Source organism: Anser cygnoides, chromosome 10 (assembly GCF_040182565.1).
Source record: "Anser cygnoides isolate HZ-2024a breed goose chromosome 10, Taihu_goose_T2T_genome, whole genome shotgun sequence".
Classification (NCBI taxonomy): Eukaryota; Metazoa; Chordata; class Aves; order Anseriformes; family Anatidae; genus Anser; species Anser cygnoides.
This window is the reverse complement of record NC_089882.1, coordinates 6,069,864-6,090,420: the sequence shown is the minus strand read 5'-3', so window position 1 is coordinate 6,090,420 and position 20,557 is coordinate 6,069,864. Positions and strand designations below refer to the sequence as shown.

The following is a 20,557-nucleotide window of genomic DNA, read 5'->3' as shown; positions in this document are numbered from 1 at the left end:
TTATTTTTAGAGAGAACCTCAGGGTATGGAATAAAGCAATAGTAAAGAAATTACATTTAGAGTCAACTATTATTCAGGGCAAAGGGACAGAATTAGGGATACATGTATCATCTTGGCCCTTACTGTGGGGTTTTGGTTCCTTTGTTCTATAAAGCTATTCACAATATAACTCATTATGCAAAAAGAAGCATAAAGCCTCATCAAAAGACCAGTGCTGGCTAAGAGCAAGTCACGCCAACACAGAAGACTGTCAGGGATGCTGCTTTTCCTGATTTCTTGGCTTATGCATGAGATTGATTTCATCCCAACAGAAACTTCCCAGCGTCTCCATGAGCCTCCCAGCCCCCCAAACTTCCCTATTTCTGCATGAAATACGTTACTAAAATGCTTCTCATAAATCTAAGGAATTCGGGTATCTAACTGCAGCAGAGAGTCTGTGGAAAAGAAGCTGGGGAAACTGTAGCTGAAATGCACAGCATCGGCCCAGTGAAAGTAGCCTCTAATAGTCTATAAAATGTGGAGACTTGCTAGGCCTGACAGGAGGCAACGTATTATCTATCACTCTCCGACACCCCTGCTCATTCCTATGTTTATTACTTGCTTCAAGTCAGCAGCTCTGAAAGTCTGCAGAAGTCTTCTGCAATGTGAAATCCATACGGAGGGCAAACAAACTTGCTTTTTACTGAATGCGACGCAAAGCGAGAGAATATTTTAATTACCAGCAGGGGGTAAAACTGGCTAAAACTGAAAGAAAAGGTTCCAGTTGCTAGAGAAAGGTTTGTGATAGAAACAGCAATTCCCCTGCCGCAGAGGAAACCGCCTAAAAAACAAGAGAAAAGAGGGAGGCCAAAATGAAGGAAAAACAATGAAAGGTTATATTAAAAAAAAAAAAGGCATTGGTATGTACTGGCTCCTTCAGATACAGGAAGGAATCAGAGCTGGCTGTGTGAACTTTTAGATTAAAACAAGAGTTGCTAGCAGGACATTTATCAACTGTAACTGCATCTGAAGACTGCTTGTTGCTTTGTTCCAAATTATTTGATGCTTACCACTGCTAAGGAAATGCTTTTAGAAGCTAGCTGTTCTGGCACCTTTCATAACGCAGACGCAAGAACTTTTACTCCGAAACAAGAGCTAGGGATTCTTGACAAACTAGCAAGAAAAGGAAAGTCCTACTGGCAGAGAAAAAGGGAAAACACACAAGTAAAAACAATTTGTAATTTTCATTGCAAGCCTGTGGTTCAGGCAACTGCTTCAGCTCAAGTAGGGAAAGGGATCTAAGTGGTGCAAGGCAGTGACGGTGCCCTTGTGAAGTGCAGGTCCCAGGGCTCCCTTGCATGAGAACTTGCCCATTATTTTTAGCAACATCTCATATTCTGTGACATTACCATTGCCTTGCTTTTGCTTGTTCACATTTGGGATGAACTAAGCTTTGAAGAGTTTGCAGTCTTTTCAAAGAACACTGAATGATTTAATCCTTTCTAACTATAGACACAAGATCTCCTTAACGCTTGCAATATATGAATGTTAGCCTTAATTCTGAATGCACTAAATGAGAGACAAATATGCAGTTGGTGAGGTCTCCTCATAAAACAAAGACTTCTTTCTTTGTGAGAAATCTGCATCAGGAAAAGCACTGTACAGGAAAGGGGGGTTATTTCTTCTTAGGTTTTGGCAAATGATTACAAACATCTATGCCCAGTATAGGCTTAGAGGCCTCCATAGGTCCATCAGGTATTTCTTTATAAAGAATTAAAGCACCTAAACGTTTGTGAGAGAATCCTGGTGTCAGGAAGTTCTTGTTCGGTGTGACCGAACTGCACTGATGTGCCTGCCCTGCGCCCAGCGGGGTCAGCAGAAAGTCCCATCGTGGAGGAACGGAGCAAAGTCGTGCCCTTCACCACACTTACCCATTACCCAGCAGGTTAGCCCACATCCTCGCGCAGAGCAGCACGCCGCCTGCTTTCGGATCAGTTCCCCCCCTTTACGCTCCGCAGCAGTCTGCATAAGCAGTGCCATGCTGCTGCACTAACTCAGCATTTAATTTTTTTTCCCTTTTTGCTAGAGGGAAAACCAATTAGCCAGAAAACAATGGTCCATTTCCACATGCCACACAGGAAGAGTAATTTAAACTTCCAACTGTTCTGTATTTGTGGATCAGGTTAAATACTCTGGGATTTCCAGCAAATTAAATGGGACCCGGACTGAGCCAACAGTCTGTTCAGTTTACATCTGTTATGGCCACAGGAGTCTCTTCTGAGTCTTTTCTTTCTGTTATCTTCTCCTTGTCAAACCACAGTGTATCTCCATCCAAAAGCAGACTCTCAGAAATACCGCTAGCCCTAAATAGCCACAATTTCTGCAACAAAATATTTCTTTGAATGACTTCAGGCTGACATTAGATTTCCACCATGACATGCCTTGTTACTGATGAACAGTAATAGTTTGAGTAGCAAAAAAAAATAAATAAACCACCCTATTTATTCATGAGCTTAACTCAAGAAAGCTCTGCCTAGGGCTCGTTGCTATTTACGGCCACATTTGAGTCTTAAAAAGAGAAGACTGTTAAAGGAAAACAGAAAAAGATTTTTGTTTAGAAATCAAGTTAGAGAAATATACTTCACAGAGAACACTGCAAGGGAGGGGATCAGATGATCTCTTTGTGTGCTTCTTTAGAAGGAAAAAAGTTATGCAATTCCAAGCAGTCATGTGGTATGGCAGCTGCTAAAGTTACTGCTAATTTTTATTAGAGCTGGCCAGAGCCAGAGAAAGGTCTGCTTTATAAGCAAGACCTTTTAAGAAATAAACTAAGTCTTCCTGGGCTGGGAAGCCTGCAGAACTGAGAGAGATGAAAAAAAGCATTAAATTCTTTTTTTAAATGATTTAGGAAATATTTTCGCTCTCCCTTCCTGTTGCTGGTTTCTTTCTCATGTTCATCCAATCAATCAAACATAATGTTTACTAGTTTTCAGCTCAAATTCCTGCTCAACGCCATGGCCCAGAAGGACTATTCATAGGTACGTGTTCTTGCTTTTATCCTCCCGAGGAGGGAGCTGACCCTGCTCTGAGCACGGGGCTTGGACTGGATGAGCTGCAGAGGTCCTCTCCAGCCTCAGCCATTCCCTGCTCCTGGGAGGTGAGATTTCACTGTGTTAAACTTGAAGACGGGGTTTCAAAATTACCCATATCCCTGTGATATTTTATAGGGCTGAGTTCATGTGGGTCACCTCTTTGGCAATCTGTGCATGAACTGAATGGGAACGTGGGCCAGACTTGATGACCAGAGCTTTTACTTGCTGTCAGTGTTGCACACTTGTCCAAAAGTTATTGGGATTTTGGCAGAAAGAAAAAAAAATAGACTAGAGACAAGTGCTTCCAGATAATTTTCATTACAATAAAAAGACCAGTCATGCCCCAGTTTAAACAGGATAAATTTTGTACTGCTAGTAAATGAATCATAAGTAAACTGTGGATAATACACTGGGGTTCTGGATGCTCACTCTAAAAACCTTACAAGTCCTGTAGTTGCACTTTGTAGTGAAATATAAAACAGTAAAATTATACTATTTTAAATAACAAAACATCATGTGAAAAGCAGTCAACAATGTTGTAATTAGTAACACAATGCTGATAAGTTGTCATCTCTTAGTGTTTAAAGCACAGAACTGCAGTTACTTGTGAACAGTTTTACATTTTTCATGGTGTAAAGGATGAGTAAAGGGAACAAAACTAAAACCATACCTCATATTGGAAGATGTTTTGTTTACTATCAAGCAGTAAAAATAGTATTTAAACACTACAAATGCCATTGTTCAGAAGCAACTTTGCACTGTATTTGTTACCAGAACAGATTCCAGGATTTTATTTCAATTTCCATATTGTACATGTGGGGGGAAAAAGAGGAAATGTGATACTGTGAAAAACAGACAAGTGAGGCTTGCAGGCGAGACAGGCAGGTTTGCATGAAGCAATCTTGTTCTGGAGAAAAATCCCCCCACCAGTACAAACTGGGTTAGAGCTGCAGGATCAGCAGCTCTAGATTCAGGATCTTGGGAAGATCTGGTCACCCTCACACGTTCTGCTTTATTCATGTTTGCTGGACAAATTCCATTTTTCTTTTAATTTCAAATGAATAGTTATACAAATTTTACTTGAGTGCATTTTGAATAGCAATGGTCTGAGCTTGCTTTTTTTCTAGTTAATTTGCTCTCACTTTGTGTCTATCTTTTAGTACAACTGACATGGTAATGTACTACATATGTCCTAAATTAGGGATGATTGCATCTGATTGCTCAATTATTGTGATACGAACAAAATGTGTGAAAATAGTTGATAGGACGTTCTGTGTGTTTTCTCTAAAAAGACTCAGAGCATTCAGAAATCTAAAAATAAAATGTAACAGTTAATCACAACGGTTTGGCTTCAAATGTGGAAAACCGAGCAGGAGATGATTTGAAATGCAAAAAATTGTACCACATGTGAAGAGATTAAATTGTCTCATTGTTACATGTTCTATGTGTATTCTTCTAAAAGAGTTGCTGGAGTCTGACATGCTGCTGTGTGCTTCAAGAGAATACGAAATGGCTATATTTCACTTTGAAAGGGTGATGGTTCATAAGGCCAAAATCTGGATCTCTCAGGTTGTATTTTCTCCTCGGTGCACGTGTCCTGGCCCAACGTGGGCATGCGGCAGCACCATGGCTCCTGCGGCCCACGAGGTGACACTCCAGGCTCGTCTCCACATGAGATGTTATCAGGGTGAAACCACCCCAAGCGTGGATTTGTTTACTGGGAAATGGGAAATACAACTGGGGGAGAATGGAGGAGCTGCTTGGCGAGCCTTGTGATCTGCGATACGCGAGTCGCCCATGCGAGTCTGGAGGTGTGAAAGGCCTGGGAGTTATCAGAGCTCTTCGCGTTTCCTTTCTGAGTCCCGATCCTTGCAATACTGAGCAAGTTGATAACCAGAACAAAAAAATTTTAGGGCATGGGGCAGGTGCTGTACAATCTTGGCCTTATGCTGTTTGGTTTTTAAAGTGTTATGAAAAGCTACCATAGTGCTTGTGTTTGTATCAAAGGCAGAAAGGGGCACGGATGCTGTAATCCCATCAATTTAAAGTGTGACACGGAGGCGGGTCTATTCCTGAGCTTAGGGAGCTTTTTTGGATAATTTAAGGTTAGGGTCAGCATGCTGTGGGCTTCTAGTGACAGGAAGGCAATAAAATGGTGGGGATAGCTGAGGGGAACGTGCAGGACCTTTTCAGAGGTTACAACATGAAATGTGCTTAGAACTGTAGCTCTGCTTCAGTGAAGAGACAGGGCCCAGAGGTCCCTAAGACTAGAAACAGTTGTTTATTTCTTTGTAGCACTTCAGATTTTCATCCCATCCAATGGATTTCTCTTTTTTGTTGTCTGGGCGGAGCACAGCAGTTGAGTATTTAGCGTAAATGTCTGTTACACCTCTTCGGTTCCCTCTGTTTGCTGTCTGGCTCATCCCCCTGCTTCCCCACCTCCCTGCCACAGCTCAGGCTGGAGCGCTGGTGTGGAATCAGGCAAATGCATTTGAGATGGAAAAATGCAGCGATAACCAAGACCTTCTGTTTTCATTTACATTTTCCTCTTAAGGCTATTATTACTGCCTTTTAGCAGTGACCAAGCTGCAAGACCTATGTTTTAGCACAGACGTAATGCCGCTTCGTGATACCATTAACAGATACGGACAAAGGACTTGGAAAATCTTCCAGGAGTACGATCTCCAAAAAAAAGCTGGCTTTGCTACAGCTGCACTCACTGCCCCGTTGTGTTCCCTCTCCACAAATTCTCCAGTGTTCTTGCATGTCCTGGCAGGAACACGAACATTCAATTTTAAGTTGCTGTCTGAAAACGTTTTCTTCCAGAAAATTAATTACCAAGTAAGTGTATGTATCTGCATAGTAAACCTTGTTTGGGGAGCTGAACTCTGCCATTCACAATGATGAAAAAAATTCAGTTTAACCTCTGCCTATCACAGTTCAGCTAATGCGTGCAGTATGATTTCTGTAAGTAGCTATATAGGCATAGGTTTACCATATTAAAGCTAGTGTGATTTTAAAAATTGCTCACCAGCAAATGAGAAATTGAAGGCCATGTTCAGTTAACAATTTTATTTACTGATTATTTGTGGAAGTCTCCTGTGAGCAGTGATAAGTTGAGCTGGGCATACTGCTTAGGGATAACTGCATGCTAGCAAGAAAGCTGGGCTGGCAACACAGAATCGGTCCAGAGACTCAACCACATGGAAAAACTAGACCCCATCACATACCGGCAGACCACATTAACTGTTTCTCCATTTACTCCATTTCAAAGCAGCAGATCTTTCTTAGCATCTATATTTCACCGACACGGAAACGTACGCCACACTCCTGTGAGTGCTCCTCTCGTTGCCCTTCCTGCCTGGCTGATGTGCTTTCTCTGTGCAAACTCGGCTTTTCGGAGGCTATGCCATTAATTCAGAAACCATGCATGGTTTGCCAAAAGCCACCTCATGCGAGCAGAAAGTGGCTCTGCTAAAGCAGCCTATATGCTACAGGGCAAACGGAGAACCCAGAGCAAATTGTAAACTTTAATTACTAGTATACAGTAGAACATTTGCTAAAAAGTTTCATTGTTCCTATGCGTAACCTGTGAAGAAATGCACGTAATAGAAAAGCAGCCTATAACCTGTAGCAAATGAGCGTGCATTGGGGAAAATCAATCAAATGCGCTAAGACATGTTCTCAACTCCTAAACTAATGATCCTTCCTGTGAGCAGCATGAAACAGGGGGCAAGTCCCAGGTGGCATAAATCCTGGAGGTTTCAGTGCGGCTATGACAGTTTATACTACCTCAACAGTACCCTAATTGTACTTAAAACGTTTTAAGGTGGCAAGCAGTCAGCATTTCAAAAGTCTCCTTCTTTCTAAACAGTCCTGAAGCTAAACAAACAAGTTTACTAGTTAGTGAGAAGAGAATGCCATATTTAATTTACAATCTTTCGGAGCTGATGTGCTTAAAAATAAAAACTCTGGAAATCTAATTTTGTCTTAAGAAATGCCAGGCAGCTGCGTAGAGGAGTCATTCATGTCTGGGACTTGAACCAACTTCTGTTATAAGAGGAAATTAGGACCATTTTGTTACCCTGACAAAAATGTAATCTGTGAGAACAGTAATTCCTCTGCATTAAAATCAATAGTTTCAGCATGTTTTTAATACAGCGATTTGCTATGGAACATCTTAACAATAATTCAGTAAATTACTAGTAATGGATTAGATCAGCTGTTTGCTTTGAAGTGTGTAAGTCAGAGCAGTGCATGAAAAACCTGCAGTCAGATCAGAGAACATCTCATAACATCATTACTTCTTTGCTTCTACAGTAATTGTGAAAGACCTGGAAACGGACATAGGTATGAAGCATTGGTTTACATAAAGCAATAATGAACAGACTGAGATCCGAGTCTTTAACCCTGACCTGACAAGAGCTTCTCAAGATATCTTCCTGTATACCTCAGATTACTCATTTGCAAAATAAGGATAATATACAACAGCAAAGGGAAATAATTGAATGGTTAACAGCCATAATGCATTCTTCATAGTCCTACATAAACACTAAATATCTTTATCTAACAGATTTAGTAAAATGAAGTACAAGGGAAAAAGACTTTCTGTTGCGTGCTTTGCAGGCTGAGTAGCACGAACCATGCATCATTCATCTTGATGATGTATGTCATTTCGCAGTAGGAACACACCTCACAGTGGCACTGCTTATGTTACTGATATACACAGGGCCAAAAAAAATGCTTTTACTGAAAATTCAAGACAATTCTTAAACTTGATTTACTTCTTTGCATTTAACCTTTTAAAAGGTATAAAGCAGAAAATCCAAACCCGTGTTAGAGTGGGAAAATATTTAAAAACTATCTCTGACATAATTCAAAGTTTATCTCAGTATCAATTTGTCAGGGGGATAGAATTTGCAAGCAGCATTTGCTATCAGCTATGAACAGCACCATGCATCTCAATTTTATACTGCCTAATCCTGTTAAGTAGTAAGAAATGTTTTGACATTTGTGAAAATGAAAAACAATGCTCTTATTTTATACGTGCTCCAAAACACATCTACTGTAAGATCTATGATAGAGAAACATTTTCAAAAGGAAATCAAATTTACATTTTACTGCATTTTATGTTCACTGTCATGGATTCTGGAATTAATTTTGGAGATGTTATGCTCAGCAGCTTATACTACAGCAACAGTTCTTTGTGAAAGGGTCTATTTAAAATCACGCTGGTGATACTTACAACCCTAATAATAAATGAGCAAGTCACATATGTCCCTGACAGCCAAACTGTTCTAGATAGTTACGTTATCTATCTTTACCATCTTTCATGCTTCTCAAAGCAAATGTGACCCACGAGTATGCTTTAATCTCTATGCTGAATTCCATCTGAGTCCACAGCTACACCTGTATCTGTAAATGAGTCTGGCAATTCAACTGAAAAATCAAACTTGGGTTAAAAAGTTTCCTTTTGGAAAGGCAATAAAAACATCTGCCTCTAGAAGGACATTATCACTGGATATCACCTAATTTTCATCTAGAAAATTTACCGGATATTTCAATTATCTAATATAATTAATAGTATGATAAAGCTGATTTAGATGCCATAGTGCAGGAGCTATCCACTTTTTTCCTCACCGGGACAAGAGTTAAAGTGCATTAAATACAAATTGCACAGAGTACAGAACGAAACAGTTCTTTTCAGGTCCTGATGTCCCCAGTGCACATATTTTTAGGGCTTTGTAAGATCCCAGTTAGAATACGCAGAGAGTACTCCACAGGGGGAACCAGAACACATCAGCTGGGCACCATGCAGAGATTTTCTTTGAGATGACATTCCTAATCCAAACTCATGCTCTCAAGGTCAACAATTCAGTAATAATTTTGCTAATTTTTCATCAGCATTTTGCAGATATTTAAAGGTGAGAAGAGTGCACATGAAAATGCATTTGTGGCAGCACAACAAGAGTTGTCAACACAAAGGTTCCTGCACAAGGCTTCTTGCTACTCTTGGTGTGTTATAAACAGGACAGATTCCCCTTGTGTCTTTATTCTGGAGTCTTCTCTTACATTAAAATGTAACTACAAATTGAGGGAAAGAGCCTGCACAAATGCTACTCATAAAGGCATCACAGCATGAAATCCCACCCTGCCTGCTTTCTTCTGAGTTCTTCTCGGGTTCCTAGTGGCCGTACAGCACAGCGGTATTTAGCTGCTTAGCCTGCCCTGTGCTACCACTGCCAAATGCTGAACTTGTGGAAAAATGGAGCAAAGAAAAGCAGTAAGGAGGGAGTCTCTCGTAAGAGAGCAGATGCTGTAGAGCCCGTGGAGGTCAGCCGTCCCTGTTCTCCCCCGCCAAATCCTACCGACAAAATGCTGCACGCCTGCAGTTGCAGCCCGAGTTACAGCGCTCACGCTCAAGCAGACTGAGCTGAGCTTGCATAAAGACACTAAGACATCTCCTAACTTTGGGGTGTTTGATTTTTTCCAAAGTTTTTTTTTTTTTCCATGGTCGTTTCATTTGTGTGACCAAACACTGCTTCAGAAGCAGATGTCAGCTTTTCAAATACGCTTTAGGGAAGTGTATGCCTATGGGAAAATTTTCAGTTCAAACAAAATTGCGTAGTTCTCACAAAATTGTCCAGACCTTTTCAGAATTGTTATATATATAGTCTAAGCAACCCTGGATCATTTCACAGCTCAGCTTCTTATCTTTGTATAGTTCTGCTACTGTGGCTCCACTCTTTTCCATATGAAGAAACTTAATTAATATTTTATATCCTTACTAAATTGTGAATACAATTTACCATAACAGTACAGAAAATAGCAAATACACATTGTCTCCTGCCAACAGAAAATCCTTAACAGCTGTTTATTGCTCATTTGCAAAACATAACAGCAATGGAATTCCATTACTTAGAGAAACTGGCTGTTCCATGATATCCTTGGCAACAAACACCGCACTTATCTTTTTGAACAATAGACTCTCAAAGTTTCTCCAGCCTACAAAAATAAGGCAGTGAAGAATACTTTTCCTAACTGTAAAATGCTAAACAATGGAAACTGACTCACAATCAGCTGCGTTTCATGAAAACGAACCTTTCCTTCTCTCTCAAAAAAAGAAGTTTACTCGCTGCAAATTACGACAAACATTTCAAGCAACCATCTCTTTCACAGAAAGGACTTTTTATTGAGGTCAAGACTTTGGCAAAACGAGAAGAAATTCAGACTGCAATCTGAATAACAGAAGGACTTACAAACAACATTATGGGAGTTACTCGGACAGGTTTACGATAAACCCTAGGGAAACTTCAGAGTAGATTTTTTTCTGACTGTTCAAAACATTATCCTTGGTCTTAGAAACCAAGATAAATAAAATCATGGTTTACGCTACAGCTATTTCACATATGGTTTTAACTAAATAACTTACAAGTTTCCAATAGCTTTAAAAAGAAATATCTATGGCATACCAGATAGATGCTAGCTCCTCAGAAAGTCAGGACATGCACATGCCATCCATAATCTGGTTTCTATATTTAGGTAAGGACTATACCTAAAGCCATAAAGGTCAGCACTGAGTCAAGTCAAGCATATTTTAACAGACATGTCTTCTAGACAGTGTTTACCACGGTACATTTCTCCCAAACCCACACTAAAACATCATGCCATTTGAAGCCCTGACACGGAACTCATACTATTAAAAGAGACTGGACAGCGTATTCGCATACCTCAATAATCCTGTCATGAATTTGCAGCCCTCCTTCCTTAGCAGCAGGCCCTGTGTCGACTATTTTCGATACAAAAATTCCTTCGCTGGATGAACCGTCTTGATTGTCCTTTAGGGAGGAAAAGAAAAATATAATATCATACCTTGAACTAACTCTCATTTTCCCTCAGCTAAAACTTGTCTGTGTCATAACAGTGTATGCAATTTAGAAGAAATATTCTTAGGGATGTCTTAATATGGGGTTCTTTGTGCTAATGAGAACACCTGATACTCCCATTCTGAAAAACTGTACAACCAGGAATGGACTTTCATTAGGTTCATTAGCTGCATGGTAATCATTTTCCTCTGACTTAGGCCAGCTCAGTAGTAACTGTCATTATAATTATTCTTAATGTAAAATCCAATGAGACGGCAGCCTGCTTGCACATCAAACGTAAGGCAACGGTGCATTTTTATTTTTAGCTGCACGGCGCTTCCTCTGGAGGCTTACAAATAAAACTGTGGAAAACAACTTCTACCTAACAAGGGGTCTTCGTATTCTGCCTACTGCAAAATCAGCTTCTATCGGTGCAGAACCATGTCTCAGAAAAGTAATTGAGAAACGTTAACTATAAAGAATAACTTTCAAATGAATTTACTAGGAATAAATCGTGATTAATGTCACATTTCCAAGAGGCCAAGAAGTACTTCTGAATACTTTCTAAATTACTAGGACAAGGTATAATCTACTCCTTGATCTAATTAAAGTCATATGCAGCAGCCCCAGCCAACAAGCATCAAGAAAAAATACATTAGCGAGTGTGTGGTGCAGGAAACATCTGCTGAAATCGTGGAATTCAAAAGTAGGTTGGTTAAGTTACATCCCTTCACCTGCACGGAGGGCTGCCTAATCTTGGGTAGAGAGGAGAGTAATGTTTTCCTAACGAACTGTAAAGGGCCCAAAGCTGCGGGTCCTGAACTCGTGCACTGTCTTCAAAGCGGAATGGTCTGAGAAGGAGATAGCAAAGGGTTCCTTCCCCGTTTGGGGAGTTACACTCCACCTACGTTCGTGTTCCTAGCGGTGGCCACATGCAAGATTAAACGTGGTGTGAGGGAAGAGACAGTACAGACGTAACAGCCATCGTACACTTCCAATACAACCCTGACCATAAAATTTGCTCTGAAAGAATCCCAAGAGAACCAAATGCTTGTCAGCAGCATTTTTCCTCTAAGTGTTGACCTACGTGCTTTTCCCAACTGGAAAGGGCAAACATATTTTAACAATTAACATACCACGCATGGTCGGCCACCAATAATATTAAATCCAAGCGAGCCTGAGTCACGATGGAGGACAAGAGTCAGCGCTTTGGTTTCCTCGCCCTGCAAAGAACAGATAAACGTATTCAAAACATTTGTGCGCATCGGTGAGCAGGGCAGATAACACTTCCATCCGGGTCTGCTGGGTTGCTTTGTTACTTTCTTTTCCCATGAAGTTTGGAGAAACACCACATCTGCGGGAGCGCTCCAGCCTCCGCCGCGGTGCGCCTCTGCGAAAGCCGCCCTCTGAGATTTATGCGTATTTTTTATTGAGATCCACAGAGACACTTAACAGCAACAGAAGATATTTATATGCAATACTGTTCCTGCAACTACTTGACCCAGTCATACGTGATGTGTTATGTAAAATACTCCATGTTTCCAGTAGTCGGATTCTTGACTTTTCCAGTGCTTGAGGGTGTCTGAAGGACTGCATTTTTGTTGTTTCTCTCCAGTGCTAGCTGCAGTACATTGTTTGAAAAAGTATCAACTATGAACTGCTATACAACAGCAATTCTCTGGTGAGTTTTAGAAAACAGCTTTAAAGAAAACTGCTACAAATCCTGCAAAAGGCCTGCGACGCTAATGGCTATCCACAGTGCCCGCTGTGAAGAGATTCCTAATACATTTTTCTCTGGAAAAAAACCACTAGCGAATTTTAACACTAGCAAAACAGAAATCCTCCAGGACTGAAAATCATTATGGTAATTCCCTAAAAGATGAAATTCTGCAGTGAACAGTTCTCTGATTAGGTAAAAAATGCACCACAAAGACAGACAGGACAGACTGGTAATACTGGAGCAGCTGTGCTCCGTTATCCTGGCCTACCCAAGCTTGCTCCTAACTGCACATTTGCTCATGTAAAGTACAACTTCTATAAAAACGTACACAACAATATCCTTTGTGACACTGTGATGCTACTCAGCTCTGTATGTCTCACTATGACAAAGTTTAGTGCATGCACTGTTGAACACAACTAAATCCTCACAATACGCTAATTTCAATCGCAATCAAGTGGCCATCATTCATAACACTACACTACAAAACTATACAACAGTACGCCATTACAAAAGCCATTTGAATAAATCTTCGTTTTAGAAATAAGAAGATAGTCAGAACTGCATGTGGTGCATCTCCAGATTTCTCTGAACATTCCCACTTCCAAGATTTTTTTCTTTCTTTTATGGAAAGGGTGAAAAAGTTACGAACACAAGAAAGTTTGAGGAAGTTATCTTACGAGTCTGGTTTTCATAACTGATTAATGACAAAAATTACAACAGTTACACTGTAATTTGATGCAGATGTTTCTAGTTTGTGCATTTTTCTTCTAACGTATCAATTTGAAGTTGCCAATCAAATACTAATGCCAATTAAACTCACAAAAAATGTCGAAGTGATCCTGGATTACTGAATTACTCTCAGATTTGGGGGTGATAACGAAGACCAGTTCCCTCCCGGTGTAAACCAGCAGAGCCCCGCTGACCGCATGCCCAAGGCTCCACCATGGGGCTGCTGCACCAGCAGCCTCCACCTGAAATTTTGGTTTGCAATTTTCTGGTCAGTTTGTGATCTTTTCTTTCCTGTAGGTCCCATAAGCAGACTTGGACCTGTTAAAGAGAAATAGGAATGCGTCCCAACCAATTTTATTTGAATTTGCCTACGCTCTCCACCAGGAAGAATCAGGTACCCAGAGGAGGGCTGGAAAATGATGTAAAGGCTATTGCCCTGCAAGTCTTCAAACCCAGACATCAGGCAGGATTTCAAGGAGCAGATTTCCAGTCCTGGGAGGCCACTTTCAGGGCCTGGTAATTCAGCATTTGAAGGACAAGGACATGCTAGTGTCGCTGTTGGCTTCCCCTGTCATGCCTTTTTAAGAAGGCAAATCAATTAGAACAATCAAGAAACAATTACAACATTGCTCTCAAGACACTTCCGTAATTAAAGCTGAATGCTTTCATTAAAGCTTCCTTACGTGGCTCTGATTTGATGGTGTACGCCTCGCAGAACAAGCATTAAAGCAGGTAAGTTTGAACCAGTCAAAGGTTGTGGGAAAAACCCACCCTAATGCAGTGCCTTTCTGAAGCACTCCTGAGAAATGACCACGGGGGTTTTAAGAAACTTTCCAGTCAGTCCTGACAGGTCTGTGCGCTGTCTCCGTCCCCTCTGTGGCTGCAGAGCAGCGTTGCAGGGCACAGCCCCACGTCACCACCCAGCGAGACCTCCGCCATCTGGGCTAACTCACCGAGGCACAGGGCAGGCGGCAGCGCGTCGCTCCAACGCTTGGGAACTTTTGCAGAGTCACCTCTCAGCCTCAGCAACGTCCTGGGCTCTGCCTTTCTTTTCTCCTCTGCCATTTCTGGCCTTCCAGTGCAGCCACCATCAAGCAGTGAGTAACTGGAGATGCCGCGGCCTGCCCCCAGCCCTGCCCCACGCCTGGCTCTGCAGCAAACCCGAGGGTTACCGGCACGGTGCGTTCCCGCAGCCGAGCAGGACTCTTACAAGTAATTCTTGAGATGAGTCTGCTTCCCAGCTGGGTAATGCGGTGCTAAAAGGCTGCCTTTTGCTTCCTCTATTGGAAGGCCGATTTGTTTGGTAATCGCGTGGCGAAGCCGCGCTGCCTGTTCCAGGAAGCACTCCAGCGCCTTGTTTATTGACCGAAGCCCAGCTGAGCCTGGTCGGGGACAGCCTGAGAAAAAATGCAATCTTGTTTTAAAGGGCTTCGTTTGGCTTTTACGCAACTAGAACTTGTGTCGCCACCTCCACGGAGGCATTAAACCTCGGGTCCTAAACACCAGATCGTGAACTAGTTCCCGGATCTGTCTGATGTATTTACTGGAAGTCTGTCCCTGCCTCTGGTCATCAGGAAAGCAGAAGGGCCTAAGACCAGACTTCCAAAGATCTTGCTTTGGCAGGCCTTGAAGCCTCTACTCGCCCTTTGTAGACTGACATCCGTACAGTTTAAAATGCCATCCTGAGAGCGGACATTGCCACGCACGGCCTTTACACCGCGCTGTGCCGTCTGCTCCCCCTGGGCTGGAACCAGCTCCATAAATTGGTTTTGATTCCCCCCTACTCACTTCTTCCCGAAGGACTTTGATGGCTGTGTACATAAAGGACCGACTAGATCAGCTTATCAATAGGTGTGAACAGTGGTATGTTTCAGCAAGGATTAAGCATTGTTTGAATAGCATGAGGTTTTTCTTGCTTATTTAGACTTTGATGTTTCAGGATTGACAGGGCTGATCAAAGGCAATACTAATTTTGAGAAAGACACACTGCCTTCCCTACCACTCCCTCCTCAAGCTTGCCTACAATAAGCCTCACCTCTCAACCAAGGAGTAAAGTTGCCCTCTAAATAAACCTTCAAACTCGTCTTTTGGAACAAGCACGGATCAGACATCCAGTAAATACACTGTAAAATTAAAGCATTCCCTCAGTGGCTAAGAAGATGGGGAAGAGTACATATGGAAAACACAACTGGAATCACTTAATGCAAATCTAGCTGTTTAATGGACTTACAAAATTGTGAGGTATTTTCAGATAACTCTGTGTGTATAAAATATATATTTTACGTGTGTCTTTATATAGCTGTGGCAGTGTTATAAACTCACTTCAGAAATGGGAGATGGAAGCACAGAAAAGCGAAGTGATTCATCTGGTCCCACAAAGGGAGTCTATGCTAAAACAAACCCAGACCAGGCTTTTCCAAAGTTGCTCAAAAACAGTTGCCCCAGCCAAAAGACCACAAGTTTGGGTCCTTCGCAATGGAAATGGCCTTACATCCGTCACTATCATGTTTCCCCTGTACCTAAGCATTTAAACAGAACTGTAAGTGGGCACTTTGTCTGTTTTGACTGGGGTATACGCCCTCTGATTTATTCTAGACTGGCTCTACATCTGCAGCAACAAGCAACCACCCATCAGGTAGGTCAGAAGATCTTTCTTCTTTGCCTACAGAGAACCCAGAACATCCTACAGTGAGTTCTGGAATCATCACTTTTAGCCAACAAACTCAGTTCATTAGTGCTAGGTCTGTGTTTTAACAGGGAACAAACAATTACAGCTTATAACAGAACCTATGAAGTACAACTATCGATGACGGTAAAATAACGATAGCAATGGCGCTGCATGCTTTGAATAAGCAATCACTTCTGAAACTGAAATCTGTTATTCTGTATTACCATATGTGTAATCCAGGCATTGAGAGACCTAATCCTTAGGCAAGCACATAACGCCCCGCTGAGTGTTTATAATCTGCATCCTGCACTGCACAGCCTGTGCTAGCGCCTCTGAGAAAACAACCCCCGAGTAAAAACTTGGAAGCGAGCCACATCCCCAAATTGGTAAAGCATCCCCTGCGCTAGGTGATTACCGAAGGTCTTTTAAAAAACTCTCCGGTGCACAAAGATGCAAGTTTCCTGATTGTACTTCTTTGGGAGCTGGGCAGACTAAAGCTGTTGGTGTTGGAAAGCTGCCCGAAATGCTGTGAAAGACATGTAATTGATTGACCGCTAGACCACAAGGCTGTGGTGACATGACACCTTCCAGCTTTCTTCAGATCAGGCACTGCCTCAGAAAGCTGCATAACAGCCTTTTGTAACGCGGCTGGAAACCAACGCAGGCGTCTTGGGCAGCTGCGTCCATAAATCTGATAAAAAGTATGGCTGGAAACTATCTCCCCTGCACGCTTGCAACGTTTTGTAGCAGCGCCTTTCGTGCTAATAAGCAGCTGACTACGCTTTATGGAGCTAAATAACGCAAAGGTTACCAACCCCAGCCACACAGCAATGACGGAGGGGCAGGGCACGAACAGAGGTGTGCTGTTGGCATCAGGTCAGAGGTGAGGAGGGGGAGATGCAGGGGACGATTCCAGCAGTGGGACCGTGCAGAGGGCTGCGCTGCCACCCGCTAAGCCCTGGGGGCCGCAAGCTCTGCGGCTGCAGGGAAACAGGAGGCAGAGAACGGCCCTGAACCTTGACGGCAACGTATGTGAAGGCCCTGATCTTTTTTAGCAGCTTTACTGAGGTTTTTAGCTTGCATTACACCCAGAAGTCAGAACAGTACTGTCAGTATTGGGATACTTTCTGCTTGGAGCTAGCGAAACACGGTGGGTTGTGTGGCCCTGGATTTCTTTAAAGGAAGAAAAAAAAAGAGAGAAAGCTGAAGTTTTGTTTCCATTACACAGCTTTTGGAGCCCCAGCGTTTCTCGAGGTGTGCCTACAGATGTCTGACAGTCTCAGGCAGTCTACTACTGCTGGGTCTGTGCTGGCACATTCCAGGTCACGGGGAGGACTCCGAATGTCTTCATTTAAAAGAGAACTGGCTTCCAGCGCTGCCCTCGCTGGGGAGCCTCGTCCCCGTCAGAGCTCAGGGCCGCGGCAGCTCTGCCTTTTGGTTCTGACCACTTTATAAACAGTTTATTTCTGTCCGCCTGAAATCAAGGTAGTTTTTCTCCTCCTAAACCGAGTAAAGAACCCAGGGGGGGTCTGGAAAAAACCCCAAGCCTCGCACCGCGACGTGGCTGCTCCGGAGCCTGAAACGGCTGGCGGGGGGCACGGGGGACCCCACAGGGGTGGCTCGGGGGACGTGGAGGCACAGCCTCAGCCGGCCGCCTCCCACCGCCCGGTGTGACCCCGGGGAGCCTCCTCACGGCGGCTCAGCCCCCTCCAGCCCCTCGAGACCCCCTGAGGGAGCGCGCGGCCCCGCGGGGAGGCTCCGCACCTCACCCCCCGGTGTCGCGACGGGGCGGGCGGGCTCCCCGACAGCACCCCCGTCACACACACCCCCACCCCCCCCAGGCTGTGCCCCCCTTACCTTGCCGGGCGACGCAGCGCGGGCGCGGGCCAGGGCGTCGAGGCGGGCGCTGTACTGCGTGAAGCGCTTCTGGTAGCGCAGCGCCGTCACCTGCAGCTCCAGCTGCGCCGCCGCCAGTCGCGACAGCAGCGACTGCTCCCGCTTGCCGGCGCGCAGCGCCTCCTTCTTCAGCGCCTTCTCCAGCGCCGCCGCCCGCGCCTGCAGCGCGGCGCCGTGGGCTCGCAGGGCCCGCAGGCAGCCGTGGCCGCCGGCCCGGCGCTCGCCGTGGGTGAGCACCAAGCCGCAGCCCTGCTCGCACAGCCCGGCCGGCCGCGCCTCGCAGCGCTCCCGCATGTGCGCCTCCACGTCGCGGAGGTTGAGCACCTGGCGGCAGCCGCGGTTGCGGCACTTGGCCGGCGAGAAGTCGCACGTCTCGGCGTGCTCGCCCAGCTGCTGCAGCGGCACCACCGCCTCGCAGCCCCGCGCGTGGTTGTCGCACTTGATGTCCAGCTTGAGGATGAGGCTCTTGAGGGGCAGGACGTGGTTGAGCTCCTTGGTGGAGATGCGCTGGCAGTTGACGGGGCAGCTGCCCTGCTGCACCACCCAGGGCAGCACGCAGCCGGCGCAGAACACATGGCCGCAGGGGGTGGTCAGCGGGTCCTCCAGGACCTTGTTGCACAGGTTGCACTTGAAGTCGGGGTCCACGTCCCCGCTGAAGCGATCCAGCTCGAACCCCATCCTCCTTCCGCTCCGCCGGGAAGCGAGCGAACGGCAGCAACGAGCAGACGTACGGGCGCGAGCCCGCCCGAAGTGGCCCGAGCGCGGGGACGGGACGCAAAACCCGCTGCGGCCGCCCGGGCAGCCCCGGCACAACTCCCGGACACGACGCCCGGCCCGCCGCCGCGCTGCCCCCGCCGCTCCCGGGCAGCGCCCGGCCCGGCCCCGCCGCTGCCGCCGCCGCGCTCCCGGGCGCCGCCTGCGCGCAGCCCCGCCCCGCAGGCCCCGCCCCCTCGAGGCCGCACCCACCCGAGCCCCGCCCCTCGGGGCCCCTCCCCGCCGGGCCCCTCCCACCGCCGAGCCCCCTCCCTCCGAGCCCCCCCCCCCCCCCGCCGCAGCAGATCACCTCACGGCTTAGCTGCGCGCATCCTTAAGGGATTTTTGCCCTTTTTAAAAAGAATTATGGCAGAATCGGGGATTGCGCACGCACGTTGTTGGTTAGCTGCATCTGGACACCACGCGCAGCCCCTGGCCGTGGCGCTGCAGGCTGGTTAGCGCCTCTCACCGTGGGACTTGCCGGTTGTGGTGCCACATTTATCTGGTACAGGCGGTGCCCAGGCGTCCTCCGTGTGCTCCCCAAGCCTCAGGGACAAAACATTTGTGTTTGTGCCCCTCGCCGTGCCGCAGTGCCCTGTCCTCCACCCCTCACCAGGCCACACGCCACTCTCCTGGGCACCCATGCTCTGGTGGCCATAACCAGGCCATGAACTGTCCATGAACACCTCATCTGAAATAAAGCCCCAGGCGACGCGGTCTGAGGGTACACGGAGCGACCTGAGCGCTACCACCCATTCGGTAGGCGCTGTCCGTGGCCTCGTGTGATGGGGCAATCCAGCAGTGCAGTGGTTCCTGGAGGGGCTGCTCGGAGATATCTGCTCCGGGTTGGAGCCCCTTGTGACCACCATCACACCGCCTTCCTTACGTGAGCTTGTGAAGTGCCTCGTGCGCTCAGGGCCGTGCTGGAGTACATAGCAATGATAATACGGTGCTGTCTTCAACGATAACTGTTGCAGGTGAGGCTTAGTGTTTCAGATCTGTCTGTACAGGATGCACGAGGCCATTCCTGCCGAAGCCAGAGGCAGGGCTTCCGCTGATTTCAGTGATGCCCGTACCGGGGTCCTTACGCTATTTGGAGCTCTGCAAATATTTGGATGGAAAACACAGACGAGACCTTTCGTGATGTTTTCATTTGAAGTCATGGCTAGGCAGATGCTGTGCTGAATTCTGTGACAGACTTTAGTGGGACGTTTATGTAGGAACTGATTACTTACAAATCAATTGTGGTGGAAGCCTCTGAAGGCCTCTGCAGTCGTGCGGTTGGGCAGGAGCTGGGAACACTGACAGGGAACTGAAGTTCCCTCTCCTGCTGCCACTACCCACAGGAGAAGGCACAAATGGAGCTTTCCCTACTGGAGGCACATTTCAGTTCCCCCTTGGAAAAAAGAAATTTTAAGAAGCAGTCTCTCCACAGGAGCCTTTAAAGTTATTTTCAAAGGCTGAGGTTTGAAGCTGAAAGGCGCGTTGGTTTCCAGTATATTGCCAACGGGGCTGAAATTACATTGCCACAGCCAAGGAAGGTCGTTCGCGTTCAGTCAGCTCTCCCATCACCAGGGCAGTGCTGGGGTGGGAGCACTTACTGGGCGTTCAGGCTCTGCCTCTTAAATTTGCTGGCCTGTCATAGGAAGGGTAAGGACACAGCATTTTTGTACTTTGGGATGTAGCATGGACACAATGACAACTCTGGAAGGTCTGCAAAACTCTTTTTTTTTTTTTTTTTCAGCAGGTTTCATTCAGTCTGCATTTTTTTTTTCTGCTGCTGTGAACTTTCCAGTCTGATAGAAAATCAAATCATTTGGAGATACTGATTCTGTTGTTGTTCATAAAGATTAGC

The 20,557-nt window shown here is 45.4% G+C and overlaps 1 protein-coding gene across 1 annotated transcript in view; it reads right to left on the bottom strand.

Moving 5' to 3' along the window:
- The window catches only part of PDZRN3 (PDZ domain containing ring finger 3), a 133,567-nt gene extending 114,696 nt beyond the window's left edge, over nt 1-18,871 (bottom strand). Inside the window, exons 1-3 of the mRNA XM_048074362.2 lie at nt 17,911-18,871; nt 12,073-12,159; nt 10,802-10,909 (exon numbers count right to left, since the gene is read on the bottom strand). Coding sequence (XP_047930319.1) covers nt 10,802-10,909; nt 12,073-12,159; nt 17,911-18,627 — 912 coding nt within the window. The 5' untranslated portion in view covers nt 18,628-18,871. The remainder of the gene's footprint in view (nt 1-10,801; nt 10,910-12,072; nt 12,160-17,910) is intronic.
- Between the last annotated feature and the right edge of the window lie 1,686 nt (nt 18,872-20,557).